The 15,166-nt window shown below is 41.9% G+C and overlaps 1 protein-coding gene across 2 annotated transcripts in view; it reads right to left on the bottom strand.

The window, feature by feature from the left end:
• EPG5 (ectopic P-granules 5 autophagy tethering factor) overlaps positions 1–15,166 on the bottom strand; it is a 97,039-nt gene that overhangs the window by 23,456 nt on the left and 58,417 nt on the right. For both annotated transcript variants that reach the window (XM_024580215.3, XM_024580216.3), the window contains 7 exons: positions 13,897–14,068; positions 12,631–12,793; positions 8,468–8,610; positions 7,074–7,230; positions 3,685–3,879; positions 2,411–2,624; positions 81–229 (listed from right to left, as the gene is read on the bottom strand). In XM_024580215.3, the coding sequence (XP_024435983.2) occupies positions 81–229; positions 2,411–2,624; positions 3,685–3,879; positions 7,074–7,230; positions 8,468–8,610; positions 12,631–12,793; positions 13,897–14,068 (1,193 nt within the window). The remainder of the gene's footprint in view (positions 1–80; positions 230–2,410; positions 2,625–3,684; positions 3,880–7,073; positions 7,231–8,467; positions 8,611–12,630; positions 12,794–13,896; positions 14,069–15,166) is intronic.

The following is a 15,166-nucleotide window of genomic DNA, read 5'->3' on the forward strand; positions in this document are numbered from 1 at the left end:
ACAAAGAAAAGCACACAGCTCTTAAACCAAAGGAAATGGAAAACAAATGCACAGTCGCCAAGACGCCAAAAGCCACACACCTGCTTGTCTGACAAGAGAACTTCCCGGGAGCTCTGAAGCGTGGTGCTCTCCGCAGGAGCTGCCCCCTGCTGGCAGTTGGGGGTGCAGCAGCCCAGGGCTCGCAGAGTGGCTTTCCAACACTCAGGGCTCAGCAGCTGCTCAGCAGAGCCTTACGGGGCAGGGACAGGACACCAAGTCAGCATCTTTAACAAACTAAATTGTTCAACTTGAATCAAAGAACACATGAATTTTACAAAGGAATGAACAGTAAATAAGATTCCAAAACAAATTCATAAAGATCCGTGGTAAAGAGACCCAAGTAAAGAGAACCTATTACGAGAACTATGCCCCTGACCACTTGACTCTCCTTGTTCCTGACAACCCTGCTGCGAGTAAGCACTGACGGAGCCACGCGAGCTGGAGCCGTGAGGGAAATGCCACCATCAGACCCTGACTGGGCAGCGGTAAGGTGCCATTTCCCTGGCTGGCTGATGTGAAGCAAACACTGGTGACAGGACAGGGAAGACTGGGTGTAGGAGCAACAGCAGAGTCTGGGCTCTCTTCAGAAGGGGTCCTCGTTACCCCTAACACCGCACTCCTCCGAGGGGCAAAGGCTAAAGTAGAGACTACCAACCAGCAGTCTGCTACTTGAAAGCTCACATCCCAGAAGACAGGAATTATACCTCCTCAGGTCCTTTCCACCCAGAGGAGGCGCGAGGATCAACGAGAGTAACAGAGGCTCACAGGAGCAGGTCTGAGAGGGAGGATGGAGGGTCCGCTGCACTATATTGAGTATGAAGTGTCTAGGGGACAGGAAAGGGTTTGTGTCTAACTGTGACCTGGGGATCTTGGGGCACAGGCCTTGAATCAAGCCACAAGTGTGAGAGTCATGCGTACCTAGAAGAGAACAGTGAAGCCAGAAAAAACAACAGGTTCACCCAGGGCAAATGAAGAGAGCAGATGAGTGAAGGATGGAACCCTGGGAACCGACACAGTGGCCAGGGAGGGAGGGGAAACCAGGAGGTTGGGGGTCATGGAATCTGACAGAGGTGGTATTGTTATTCTTTTTCTTTTTTAAAGATTTTATTTATTTTCAGAGAAAGGGGAAGGGAGGGAGAAAAGAGAGGGACAGAAACATCAATGTGTGACAGATACATTGATCAATGATCTGTTGCCTCTCACACCCCAACCAGGGACTGGGCCTGCAACCCAGGCATGTGCCCTGACTGGGAATCGAACCAGTGACCCCTTGCTTTGTGGAATGATACCCAACCAACTGAGCCACACCAGTCAGGGCTGTACTGTTATTCTTAAACCTTGTAACTAAATTACTTTCCCTGGGAAGTATGAATTTTCTGCTATTTGCAAGTCTATGACTATCTACACAAACAGTTCACAATCTCTTAACAAGGCTCCAGGGGGAAAACAATACAGACTTGATCAAGTTTTGAGAATTTAGAACAAAAATTAGCTATGCAAGTACACATCAAAAACTGTACAGGTGCACTTCTCTGTCAGCTTTCTCCACCCACCCTGCAACTCCCCTCTACAGGAAACGATGACGGCTGGAAGTGCTTTGAAAACGGGGCCACACATTGCAGTGTTCGTCAGGTAGTCCAGCATAGAAGTTCATTGACTTACTCATTAAATAATTTCTGTTAAGTTACACAAAGGTTTAGCATAAAGCAAAATTTAGTTTTCCATTACATCTATAAACAGTATAAAGTCTGCATGAAAAAATACAATCTCATTTTTCAAATAAAATTTTGCCTAGTAACGTTCCAAAAACTAAAAAAGCCTACACCCTTTATTTCTCCTCCAATCTCAAATACTCCAATGGGCAGTTGCTGGAAGGAGGCAGAGGTGGTGGGGATGTGGAAAATATACTGCTGCTCTCTCCCTTGGCACATGTAAGCACAGGCTATCATTATGTGGGGATAAAATTCACTGCAAGAAAATTAGGGGGGAGTGTCTGTGAACTACAGAGAAACCAACAGTCATATAAAGAGCAAATTCCTTCTCTTACCAAATGTGCAGTCAGCAGAGAAACCAAGGCCACTACTGCCCCACCCCATTCAACACAGCTGCGAAGTCAAGGCAGACAGACGGGCGCACACCTGTGGGCTCCAATTCCAAAGGCTGAGTGCCGCCTTGCCCAGTTAGGGACCCTTCTGACCCTTTTGGCAACAAATGACCATTTTTTACAGGCAGCAACCCTTTGGGTTCATCGAGTACTCCAGGTAAAAGTCAGTCATTCTAAAGTCCCGCACACTTGTATTGTTTTTACACCTTTGGATGACACCTGTAGAATGGTGTCCTATTATTCGCTACAGTCTCATCAGTCACTTACTTTGCATCAGCAGTCTGAGAATGTCACTGTACTGGTCAGGGAACTGGTACAGAAGAAGGTAAGTCCAGTGCTTACAGAAAAGATTAAATGGCATCAAAATATCTTCATCTGGTTCAAGGCCCCAGGCCGTAAGTGCCAAATGAATGGACTCCAGAAGCCTGGTGCGATCAGACAGAGGAGGTTTAGTGGCATTTAACCATTGCTTAAGATCGAACTGAAAAGAAACGAGAAGAAATTTTTATTGACACCGGAAAATGAACTGAGGCAGAGCAAAGCCTGTACAACTTAGTTTAAAGGTCGCGATTACCTAGCATTACCTAGCAGTTTGTCACAAAGACTCAAACTGAAGTTTATATTTGAGCACCTGAAGGACCCAGGGCAGTTCAGTGACTGATGGGTGCCGTTACGCCTCTGTCTCTACTTCACGCTCTGGGACTGCAGGGGCAGGGTTTTCTCAGCTCCATGTGCCTTTTTGTAATTTAAAGATTGTGGTTGGTGAGTTTTCCCTACAAGACAAGGATCGGATCCTTGTAGCTCTCTTTCACTGGTCAAAGGCCACAAATAAGCAGCTGCTTTCTGATACTGCCTCCAACCAACAGCCACATTTCTGCACCTGCATCCCTCACCTATCTCAGTGAACAAAAGCTCAGGGTGCTGAGCTCACCTTCCAGAACCCCCAACTATACAACATATTCTCCCCCAGTTACAGACTGAGGTCAGTTCTGGCCCTAAAAAATTACCAGGTTTTATGATTCGTAGGTGCCAGAGAAATACAACTGAAGACAAAATAGCTAAGGCTCTCAATTCCCCAAGTCATTAAGTAAATTCATGGCATTGGTCTGAGTTAACATTTTACTTGGAATGAAGACAAAGGCAATTTGCTTAGATCTGGCTTTTTCTAAATATGAAAGACTTGGATGTTTTACAACTCATTTATCAAACATAATTTAATCATTAATTCAGGATAAATTCAAAAGAAGGATGTACTAAATTACCATTATGAATACTTCAAAACTGTACTAGGTTTTCAAAGAGGATTTGGGAGCCAGGTCCTTTTTATAGTGGAGTAAGACTGTCCCACAGAACACAACTGAAACCCGCATGAGAGGAAGCTGTGGGATTGGGCTGCTTGAAGGTTATGCAGAACGAGAAAAGGGCTGGGAGCCTCGGGTCTACCTGGAAACAGGGCTCCGAGGGCCTCGATGTCTACAAAGTGGGAAACAAGCACAGTTTCTACACTTTGATGACAACATCAGGACCGGATCACATCTCACCTTGGTTAGCAGCATGAAAATCATGTCGCTGTTGTCCTCACTAAGAAACTGCACCACTTTCTCATACAGCTGAATGAACTCTGCAGGCGCAGCATTGGGAGTGAAGAAAGGAGACAGAAGAGAGCAGAGCCGTCTGTTCTTCAGAATGGTCTGCAGTACTTTTCTGCATTCTGATTTAGTGCCACTGATGAACACCTTGAAAGAATAAAAGAGGAAAATGTCATCAGTTCTCCAGTCCTTAACCTTTATTTAAGCAACCAAGTTTTAAGGGGTAGTATATAAGGCAAATACAATTTTTTCTAAATGAATATATAAAGCGATCAAGAGAAATCTAAAATCAACACAGGTAAACTTATCACTTCCAATGTAGGTAATATTAAAAATTTGCAATCTATCTACCAAAGTGATCCTGCATTATGTCAAGAAAACAAAACTTCTGGGTTATAGATTTTAATACCTTTAAAAAGCTAACTTTTCACCATTAATGTATAATCAGAATAACATCACATTGTTTTAACTTGGTTCTAATGTTTAAAAGTACTGGAATATATGTGGCCCTGATTGGTGTGGCTCAGTGAGCTGGGTGTCGTCCGGCAGACTGGGGTCACCCATTCGATTCCCAGTCAGGGCACGTGCCTGGGTTAAGGGTCAGGTTCCCAGTTAAGGGCGTGCAGGAGGTAACCAATCAATCTCACACTGATGTTTTTCTCCCTCTCGCTCTCCCTCCCTTCACTGTGGCTCTTTGAGCAGTGAAAGAGAGCTACAAGGTTCTGATGCTTATCTTGTAGGGAAAACTTACCAACCAAGATCTTTAAATTACAAAAAAGCACACGGAGCTGAGAAAAGCCTGCCCCTGCAGTCCCAGAGCGTGAAGTAGAGACAGAGGCGTAATGACACCCATCAGTCACTGAACTGCCCTGGGTCCTTCAGGTGCTCATATATCAACTTTAGTTTGAGTCTTTGTGATATTTATTTTACTCTAAAATAAATAAGATCTTTTTTAAAATTTTTAAAAATAAATAAAAACACTGGAATATATGTGAATATTTCAATAATCTTAGGGTCAGGAAGGCTTTGATAAACCTGGCCACAGGCAGAAATAATGAAGGATAAGACTGAAAGATTTAAACTGATAAAAATGTTAACTTCTATAAGGCAATGAGTATATAAAATTAAAGAAAAATGATGAAGTAGAAAAATTAACTTATAACACATTCCAGACACCAGGTTAAGAGCCTGAGTTCTTTGAAAAGCAACAGAAAAAAAAAAAAGACATTATCCAACAGAAATGTGCAAAGGACAATAACCAGCAAATCACCAAAAAGATATAAATGGCCAGAACTTATGAAAAGATATGCGACTTAACAAATAATTAAAGAAATGTAACTTAAAATGATTAATAAACTACCCCTTCCCCTGTCAGATTAGCAAGATGCATAAGGAATGGCCACTGCCACTGTAGGTTAGCATACGAACAATGTCCTCAAAGCCAGCAATGACAGTGTAACAGGTAGAAGCATCCCTGGAGGGCAGTGTGACAATTTACATCAAATGCTAGTCCCTTGGACACTGCAATCACACTTCTAAGAAATTATACTAGGGAAAAAAGTCCAAGTTCACAAAGGTGTGTAAGATTTTTTTTATCTCAGACTTACTCTAATGAAACAAACCAACCAATACGGAAATATCCATTCAGAGGGCACTGTCTTGATACATTACAATATATCTGTACAGTAGAACAGTACAAATTAAATTCCATGTTAGGGCCTGACTGGTGTGCCTCAGTGGACTGAGCACTTAGCCTGCGAACCAAAAGGTCTCCAGCTTGATTCCCAATCAGGGCACATGGTGCCTGAGTTGAGGGCCAGGTCCCCAGTTAGGGGGACGTGTGGGATGCAACTGATTGATGTTTCTTTCAAACATTGATGTTTCTCTCCCTCTCTTTCTCCCTCCCTTCCCCTCTCTGAAAATAAATAAATAAAATATTTAAAAATAAATAAATAAATACCATGTTAGAAACAGACTCGTAGATAACAGAGAACTGAGGGTTGCCAGCATGGGAAAGGGGGTTGGGGGGCTGAGTGAAGAAAATGAAGAGATTAAGAAGTACAAATTGGAGGTTAACACAGTAGTCATGGGAATATAAAGTACAGCATAGGGAATACAGTCAATAATACGGTAATAACTATGTCTGGCGCCAGGTGGGTACTTGAATTACCAAGGGGAACACTTCGTAAATTATATAATTGTCTAACCACTAAGTTGTAACACCTGAAACTTACATAAAATAATACTGAATGTCAACTTTAATTGAAAAATAAAATTAAAAAAAATTAAAAACCATATTATAGGTGTGTATAAATTAACACAGAATAATGTCTAAAAGATGTGTTTGAATAAAAAAAGGTTACAAAATAGCACGTGTGGTTTTTGAGTGTGTATCTGTATCCATCCATTTATCTACATGTAGGGATAACAAGTCACGTTCACACATACACACACAAGCTCACACACACACACATAAGACAGACTATAATGAAATGGCAGCTGTGTAATCGTTATCTCCTGGTAGTTAGGATTCTGAAAATTTTTTCTTTATACTTTCTGTACTGTCTGCATTGCTTAGAACAAATTAACAGACATCAATTTTATAATCAGGAAAAAAATTTTAATCTATTTCAATAACTTCTCAGCATCAACTCCTAACAAGTATCCCATAAACATTCACCAACGAATTTAGGTGAGAGTACCTGGTTACTTAGTGTCTACATATTTTCCAACAAGTAGCTTTTTTGTTTTATGACACATTTCATAAATCTACATGGATACACTGCCTTTGCTCTTGTAAAATATCCATATTTTAACAGTAAGTCAAGGAAATCAACCAATGGTGACTGAGCATAGCAACTGGGAGGTGGCAGGGCTTTGAATGCTGAGTCAGAAGGCCCAGGACCCAGTCTCAGCTCCAGCACTCACAGCTATATTCCTTAGGCAAGTCAGTAATCTGTCAGAACCCACTTCTCTCATCTTTAAAACAGGAATGATCAATCACAGAAAGTCACTGTGAGGATGAAATAAAGTAACGAATCGGAAAGCATTTTATAAACAACATGAGCTTCACTGATGCTACAGGCAGCACCACCAAGAGCATACGATAGAATCTGATGTCTCCCAGAGGCTTTCAAACGTGAATAATTAATCTGCTGGATGAGAAGCAGAAATCCATACCAACAATTCTAATCACATCTTTAGAAGTCAACAATTCAAAGTGGCTTCTGACTTAGGTAAGACTCGCAACCTACAATGTAAGTCTGAAGTCACATATCTAATGAGAATACTGGAGGGACTTACTGTGTCTGAAAAAGGCTAACAACACAGACTAATCTCACCTGTCCCAAAATCTCAATGCAAGAGGTGAAGAACTGCCTTGTGGGAGGATGGCGCTGGGTCTCATCGCTGATGTAATCCACAACAGTAAAGAAGAGGCTAATGCCAACCTTCTGAACCCCAGGAGTGGGCTGCAACTTGTAGGCATTCACTAAGGCCCTGTAGGAAAACAGGTGAGAAGCAGTCCACAGTATGAGAATCCAGACTCACCAGTATTTCTATGACACTCCCCCTTTCCTAGGCAATATTCTTAAGAGTGCTCAGAGTCTCCCACAAATGTCACTTCAGAAACTTGTTATGGGTTACCTTCCAACTTAACCCAACACCTCATTTTCAAAATATAAAAATGATTTTATGCCCTTCTGAAGAAAAAAAATCAGTTGTATTAAAAGAGCCAATAAACATTATTACCTTTATTAATTTTTTCACATTTCATATGTAATTCATAATTTATTATTTAACTTTATATATTTTTAGATAATACATATTTTTAAAAACAAGAACCCTGACTTCTCTAAATTTTAAAATCTGAAAGAGTGACTTAGGTTGAGGGTAAAGATTTTTGTATAGAATAAGCTCCTAAAATAAAGGAATCTCTTCTAATTCTCACATTTTTTTTTAGTTCCTTTACTGGTAAAAGAAACATCACCTCTTGTTCACCTTCTCTCCTCCCTCCTCCCTCCTCCCCAGAGCCCCCAATCCAACCCACAGAAAGCCGCAGTGCCCCCTCCACAGCACCCTCCCAAATCTACCCTGGGATTAGCTGCTGGTACTGGAATGTGGAGTCCCTACAAAGTAAAAGGCAGTCAACCTCCCTTCTCTCAAATCATGTCCTGGTAGCTTTAGGAAGAAAGGGGGTGGTGAGAACAAACCAGGAGCACCAAAGGAAAACCACAACAGCCCCATGCAAGTTGGCAACTATACCCAAGAGCTCTAACTCCCCTGAACGAATCCACTGTAAACTGTGCTCAATAATCTGAGTTGACAATGATGACTTCTTAGGTAAATGTGACTCTGATATGAAACTTCAGCACCAAATCTCTCCAGGACTGAATTTCAATGTACCGTATCATCTCTCACATTTATTTCAGGGATCACACTTATTTTACAAAGGGCCGGATAATAATTATTTTATGCTTTATGGGCCATAAATTGTTACAGCTACTCGATGTTGCCATTGCAGCATGAAAGCCATAGACATCAATAAGCGGGCATGGTTGTATTCCAATAAAACTTTTATTTATACAACTAGGTGGCAGGGCAGATTTGGTCCAGAGGCCCCAGTGTTCCGATCCCTGTGCTAGTTCAATTGGTGGGTGCCTGGGGGCTGTAGCAGTATGATCTGTATCGATAGTAACAAAAGAGTATTTTAAAGGACAATGCCCTCAAAACTTACGTAATCAAGTTTTCCGCATGCACAGCAGCTTCCACAACATTAAGTGGTGGCGGAGTAGCAGCTTCTGCTTGCAACTGCTTCACTTCTTTCCGCAAAACATGCAGCTGCTGGCTTACCGCTTCATTCTTATGCATACCTTCGAACTAACAAAAATTTAAGTGGTCAACAGACTTCTGCCCCTACGTGTTTCTGAAGCAGATATTTTATTACATACATACTGGGTATATGATGATAAGACTATTACTTCAATTAGTATGATAACTCAAAACTCTTGGTTGAACTTGACAGGAACAGGAAAAAATCGTCAAAAAACTATTCAATAATATCAGGGTTTTTCATGAAGGCTCACACTTGAATGAGTTTATCATTGGTTCCAAGTCTTCTGCAGGATATGTTCTATGTCCCTCATGTTTCGACTCCCCGATCCTCATCAAAGAGTGACTCGGTGTCTCCCCCCACGGAGGCTTTCCTGCAGCACGTCAAGCCCTTCCTCTGCTGATCAAGTGGCCCCTCTGTCCTCCCAACCGAGCAGCACACGCAGCCCACCTCGAAACCGGGCTGCACGTCTCATGTGTGTGCGGCAGAAACAGGACACAGATGCTGCTACTAAAACATGTGCCATTGTGGGAGGAAAAGAGACATACACTTATAAAACAAACAACAAAGTAAGACAAGCATCAAGTGTCCAAACCAGCTGCATGCCTAGGAAACAGCAACTGACCAATTCAATGGTTCCTGAAAGCTCATCTGAGATAAAATTTTATTGGCTCTCAGTAAAGATGTACAAAATAAGGAAAATTTATTAAGCTTGTCAAAAATACTGAATTTATCTCCATTTAAAAGACTATCCTTTATTTAAGATTATGTCTGTCCTACTTGAGGGAGCTGTTAACATCCCTTTCACTAATGAACTGATGGTGATCTATAGAGTAACTGCTTTGTTTGTGCATTTTTAATGTCCTTTTTGGATCTGGATCGATGCAGAAAATACCCTGTGCCCAGGCTGCAACACAAATACCGAACCAATGAGTAGATGTGGGGACAGGAGGACAGAGCACTGAGAAGGAGGCCGCACAGGCTGATCGGGGGCTGGGGATCAGGGCTGAAGAGTGCAGTACAGTGAGACGGGGGAGCAGGGACCCTGCCTTGGGGAGGCCTTTACAGTAAACTGGGGAACTTGGACTTACTTGCAGGCGTGGTAGAGAATCGGAAAGGACCAGAACGTTCAGAAGGCAGGAGTTCTAAATTCTCCATTCTCCTTAGACGGTTTGCCGCAATCACATGGGTGAGCAGCAGGGACTACATTTCCCATTATATGGACCTGCCCAACCCCAGTCTTCAACCACCACTACCATGGTTACAGGCATCCTTTGTGAATAATGCAAACACTTCGTTCACAAATGGATTTAACTGGGGCTCTTATGCCCGTCAGGGGACATAAATTCCAAATCGAAAGCTCCTGAGGGCAAATGGTCCTGCCTGTGTTGCTTTACACAGTGGCCAGCACAGCTCTGACAATACACTGAACACCCACTTTTAAAGGTCATAACGATAACTCTTCTGTAAAATGTGCCGCTGCTGTTGTAAAACTTTTTACAAAACTTATTTTAAAGAAAAAATAGGGTGTGAGTATGAATCAAAAGCCATGAACATGACTACCCGGTAAGATACAATATTAACAATTACTTTAGTTCTTACTTTTGGAGAAATGAAAGATAAAAAATTAAATTACTTCCACTAAACCACATACTGAATCAATACAAATATTAAATCTCAAATCTCTCAAATAACAGGCCAATGTTTAACAGCCTAAAATGTGATCAGGAATGCATGCAGTCAGCTCTTTTGCTCAGGATGTCCCCAGGTACAATCAGATAGGACTTTGAAGGCCACAGCCCTTGCCTGGCCTGGAGAGAAGCTGCTACAGTGAGGAAACGAGAGAACTGGAGAGAAGGAAGGAAGACAGTAAGCATGAAGGGAAGCGGAAAGACTCAGGACAAGAGAAAAATAACAGAGGTTCACCTGACTAGGAAGTGCAGAAGACCAAATTCAGTTTGTTAAATGCCATCCCATGGCATAGAAATTCCTAATGCTGAACACCAAAGAAAACCAACTAGCATAGGAAAGTTTAGACACTCTCCCAAAATTATCATTATTTCCTGGTCTACTTATTTTGCTCATTGTTCCAAACACTGTTGAGCGTTTTCTTTTCTTCCTAGAACGGGGGTGAGAGAGATCGAATGACTACCTGCTCATAATTACAAGAAGTCGGAGACAATGGAACAAAGCAGCATGGTGGAAGCCCCTCCTCTTGAGTCGCTTTAAGTAGACAAAGAAATTTAAAAGTAGGACACAGCTGGCCCTTCAGTTAAGTTTTTACAATAATGTGAAGCCCTCAGTGGGTCTTTTCCATCTCTCATTTCTAGGAATGCACAAAATTTTCACATGACAATAAATCAATTCTCGGTCCTGCCCTACAATACCAAAGTACAACACAAGGAACCCTATTATAAAACACCCCATTTCCTCAGGGGATATCACTAAATTATTAGAGGTTTCTATTAGAAAAGGCAACCATGGAAGAAGCACGTCTCAATTCCCATAAAATATATTTGGCTTTTGCATGCCCCAAACAAGTTATACACAGTTCACACACTTGCAGATGGTTGGAAATTTCCAGGCCATTCCCTCCCAGGAAAATTCTATCAAGCAATAAAACATTTTCATGGTATAATTTAAAATCTTCACAAATGAGCCATTAAAATTATATTAAAACATTTATGTACTTTAATTTTAAAATTTTTATTTAAAATATAAACTCATTTCCCATGATGCTGATTTTAAAAACTGATTCAATCCATGAATTCTCTAATCACTGATCACAATCTGGATCGAATTTTCTAACTTTAGGTGCATACAGATCAGTTATTTTATCAGAAATAAATTTTGAAGGCAGTGAAAAATATAAATATAAAAGGTATTTCTAAGAAGACACTTTATAGCAAACAGTCACCCAAGGAGGTTGATGAAGAATACATTAGAACTGTTAAAATGGGGCTCAGCACAAAAAGAGGAGAAATTTTTGAAAGACAACCAAGAGTCAGTAAGATAAATTTTCCCCAATTTCTAAAAGCTACCCACAAAGAGGATCTATTTTTGTGCAAATGCAGTCAGGCACCAGGTAGGCCTCTCTCGAAGCACCTCTCTCCCAGCTCCGGGAATCTGGACCTCACTTGCAGACAGGAGGAGGAGCAGTGACTGAGGGGCATGTGCTCGGTAACCACACTGCCTGGGCCTTCCTGGTTTTGCCACTCACTGGCTCTGTCACCTTGGATACGTAACTTAACCTCTCCATGCCTAACTCAGGTAATAAAAGTACCCTCTTATGGGGTTGTGGTGAAGACAAAAATAAGTTCTGTAAAGTGTTTAGATGGTACCTGGCATGAAACAAATACCATGATATGCTGGCTAAAGCTAAACTCCCACTTAGAAGTCCTTCCTAAGTCAAGGATGCAACTTAATTTTATTTTTCCAACTTTATTTTTCCTTAGAAAAATAAGGTGTCTCTAGAGGCAGCTGAATTTTTAATCATATTATTGCATATCTTTCCTTTTGCCTTTTGGCAGACTCCACCCAGATGATCTGCTTTCTGCAGGTCATTCCCATGTTTGTCTTCAGTTTCCCCCCCCCCCCCCCGCCCCCCACCACAGCCAGCGCTCCCAAGTGATTGTCCCTTCCAGTGTGGACTCCAGCCCTCCCAGTGTGGATGCCACTGCCACTTCTACAAGCAACCTGAAATAGACTGAAATGGGTGGCGGGTGACCCCCTAGACGAAGTCAGGCAGACCCCCCTCCCATACTTCCTCTAGCTGAGTCCAAACCATCATTGTCAGAACCTTTTAAGAATCCGTTTAAGGCCCTCTCTCTCTCAAAATCTTCTCAAGGATTCTGCTTTTCTTTGAATTTGTTTTATAGGACACATCAGCACTTAACGGCAACAGGTGATTAGTTCTGTGCGTGTCTTCACTCCCCTAAAAACTATTAAATGTTTTGAGACTTGGATTACCTACTATACAAATTCTTTCAGTCATTCTCAAAGGTATGCCAGTTATTGGGGTCTTAAGTAAAATTCTCTGAATTACAAAAAAATTTAAACCATCTTACCTGAACTGTTATAACTGCTGCTCCTTGGCATTTCTTCCCACTACTGCCTCTACACTCCAAATGCAGTGTGGTCTGTTCCTCCCGATTAACATACTGTTTGGGCATCGTGTCCAACAGCTCACTATCCAGGTCAACCTGCTGGGATTCCCGCAGAGCCGCCGTTCTGAAAAACGTCATTGGAGGTAAACGAAAGTCTTAGGAAAGGTTTCATGATAAGTGACAAAGGCTTCCTGGTTCCCCCTGCCTGGACTAGAGTATAGCAAGACCCAAGCATCCCAGAATAAGAAGTCCGAGGGTGTGTGTGCCAAGACTCACCCAAATCCTCTCCCTGGCAGTCATGCGAACCACAAAGTTAAGAAACAAAGAAAGAGTGGGACAACTTTTCAGCCTGAAATAAAGCTCCATTTAGAATCTGTGTTGTATCAGCAATGCTGTTTAAACGGACCCTTACATATACAAGAACAAATGAGAATTCACCCTAATTCAACTCTCCCAAAGGGGTGCCCTTACTTGTAAGTACCACTGGTTTCTTTACTAGCATCTCAAACTGCATTTTCAAAAACGGAGAAAGTTAATGTTTACATGGGTGTCAATACTGTTCTAACTGTAGTTATTATTTTGACATGTAGGCCAGCGCGGGCATGCATGTGTGTGTGGTGTGTACACACAATGTACATAACACACACCTGGCCAAAAACAGCAAGGAAAAAAAGGCCGGTAAGAGATTGATTCCATGGGATTTGCCAAAGAGACTCTCTTACTCTGTAAAACAGATTCACTACACACACGTTCCTTCTCACAAGATGGCACACTGGAACTAAAACCTTAATCAGTCAATCTCTTGTGAACTCAGAACACTACATGATTTGCTCATACTTCAATCAATCGCCCATGCCAAGTTTTGAAATATGGAGACTGAGAGCAAAGAGCAGTAACAAAAGAAAGTAAATCTCATTTCATGCCCTTTATACACAATCTTTCCATTATCAGGTCTCCATGGGAGAAGCATGAGAAACACTTAGCTGGCACTCAGAAATGCCACCACAAGAAACATGTAAGAATTTGTAGCCCATTAAAGCGCCACATAATTTCAATGGAAAATTTAAAGACTTGTCACAACTTGGGCAACTAAGTAACTGTCTGGGCCAGTCTCGTCTAATCTTCCCCATGGGGAGGATGCTGATGAGGAAGCCCTTCCAGGTATTAAGTCACCCAGGCTGTCAAGGCAGCAAGCATGGAAGCATGATCCAGGTCTCATGGTCTTACCTGGCCTGCTGTTGCAACAGATTCAGGTCTGTGCGCACCAGCTGGGTGGTGTTCTCTTGACTCAGGAGGACGGCAGATGAAATAACCGGCACAGGAGGCCTCAGTGGGTGCAGAACAAGGGGAGGCTGGGGAGCCTCGTGTTTCCGCAAGTTACTTAAAACCCTCTCTTTAGCTGAAAGAAAATAAAGTCACAGTGACTGAGTAATCGCCACTACTAGGTAGTAATGTACTAAGTGCGTGCAAAGCCCTGGCCTGTTACCTTCATAAAAAATGCCCAACATCTTCTGTACCTAACAGATACTTCAGAGGCCTAAATTAATAAAATCATGATCTTGTATTACTTACAAGCTTTGAGGGAGCACCCACGGGCCTAATAATACTCTACCAGGGGCTGGGAGATCAGGGGCATGGAGTGCTATTTAAAATTCCTATCCTCAAAAAGTCTTAGTGATGGTTAGAGTAAAGCTCACAATCATAAAGTATTACCCTACATAGCCTTGCATGATGCGCTTGGTGTTTGGACTTACACTAGTATGAAGGGAATCTAGCGAACAGCTCTAATGAGCTAGAGAGAGATGGTAGCTATCACCAGACAATGGATCGGGGGAATGGTGCAGGCAGCCCAGTTACAAGTTTACTGCAGTCACCCAGATAAAACTCATAGGAATGGCAGAAAAAGGAATGAACATTATGGAGTACAGCTAAGTGAAAAATCTTAAATCAGGCCAAGGTTTAGACAAGTGGGCTGAAAGTAGTAAGAGTTAAAATGAATAAAGACATGGACACAAATTCCTACAGAATTCATGTTTATATAGTCATTCATTCACCCACTTACTTATTTACTCAATAAATGATTTATGGAGTCTAAAGAAATCGGGTGCCATATTAAAAAATAAAAGGTAAGTCTGTATCATCCAGCTTTGCACTATACAGCATATGATCTCACACTGGTCAACCCAAGTGAAATGTTTACATTTCTACACCCAGTCCAGAGCTGAACACGCAGCAGGTCTCCAATATGCCCTCTCTCCCCCCTCCTCTCTTTACCGCACCGTACACATACCGCACAGCAGGCAGCGACTGAAGAGCACGAAGAAAAGCTGCTGCGCAACTGACTCTTTTCAACAGTAAGATAACAGGGGACGAGAGAGGTCAAGGGGGCTTCAAATCAATAATCAAGTCAACAAATACTTAACGGACTACTATGAATTTCTGATTTCCTTCCAAATGTAGCAGTCAATTTTCTATTCTTGTTAAGAAAAATCAAAGA

The sequence above is a fragment of the Desmodus rotundus genome, chromosome 10, assembly GCF_022682495.2.
Source record: "Desmodus rotundus isolate HL8 chromosome 10, HLdesRot8A.1, whole genome shotgun sequence".
NCBI classification, from domain to species: domain Eukaryota; kingdom Metazoa; phylum Chordata; class Mammalia; order Chiroptera; family Phyllostomidae; genus Desmodus; species Desmodus rotundus.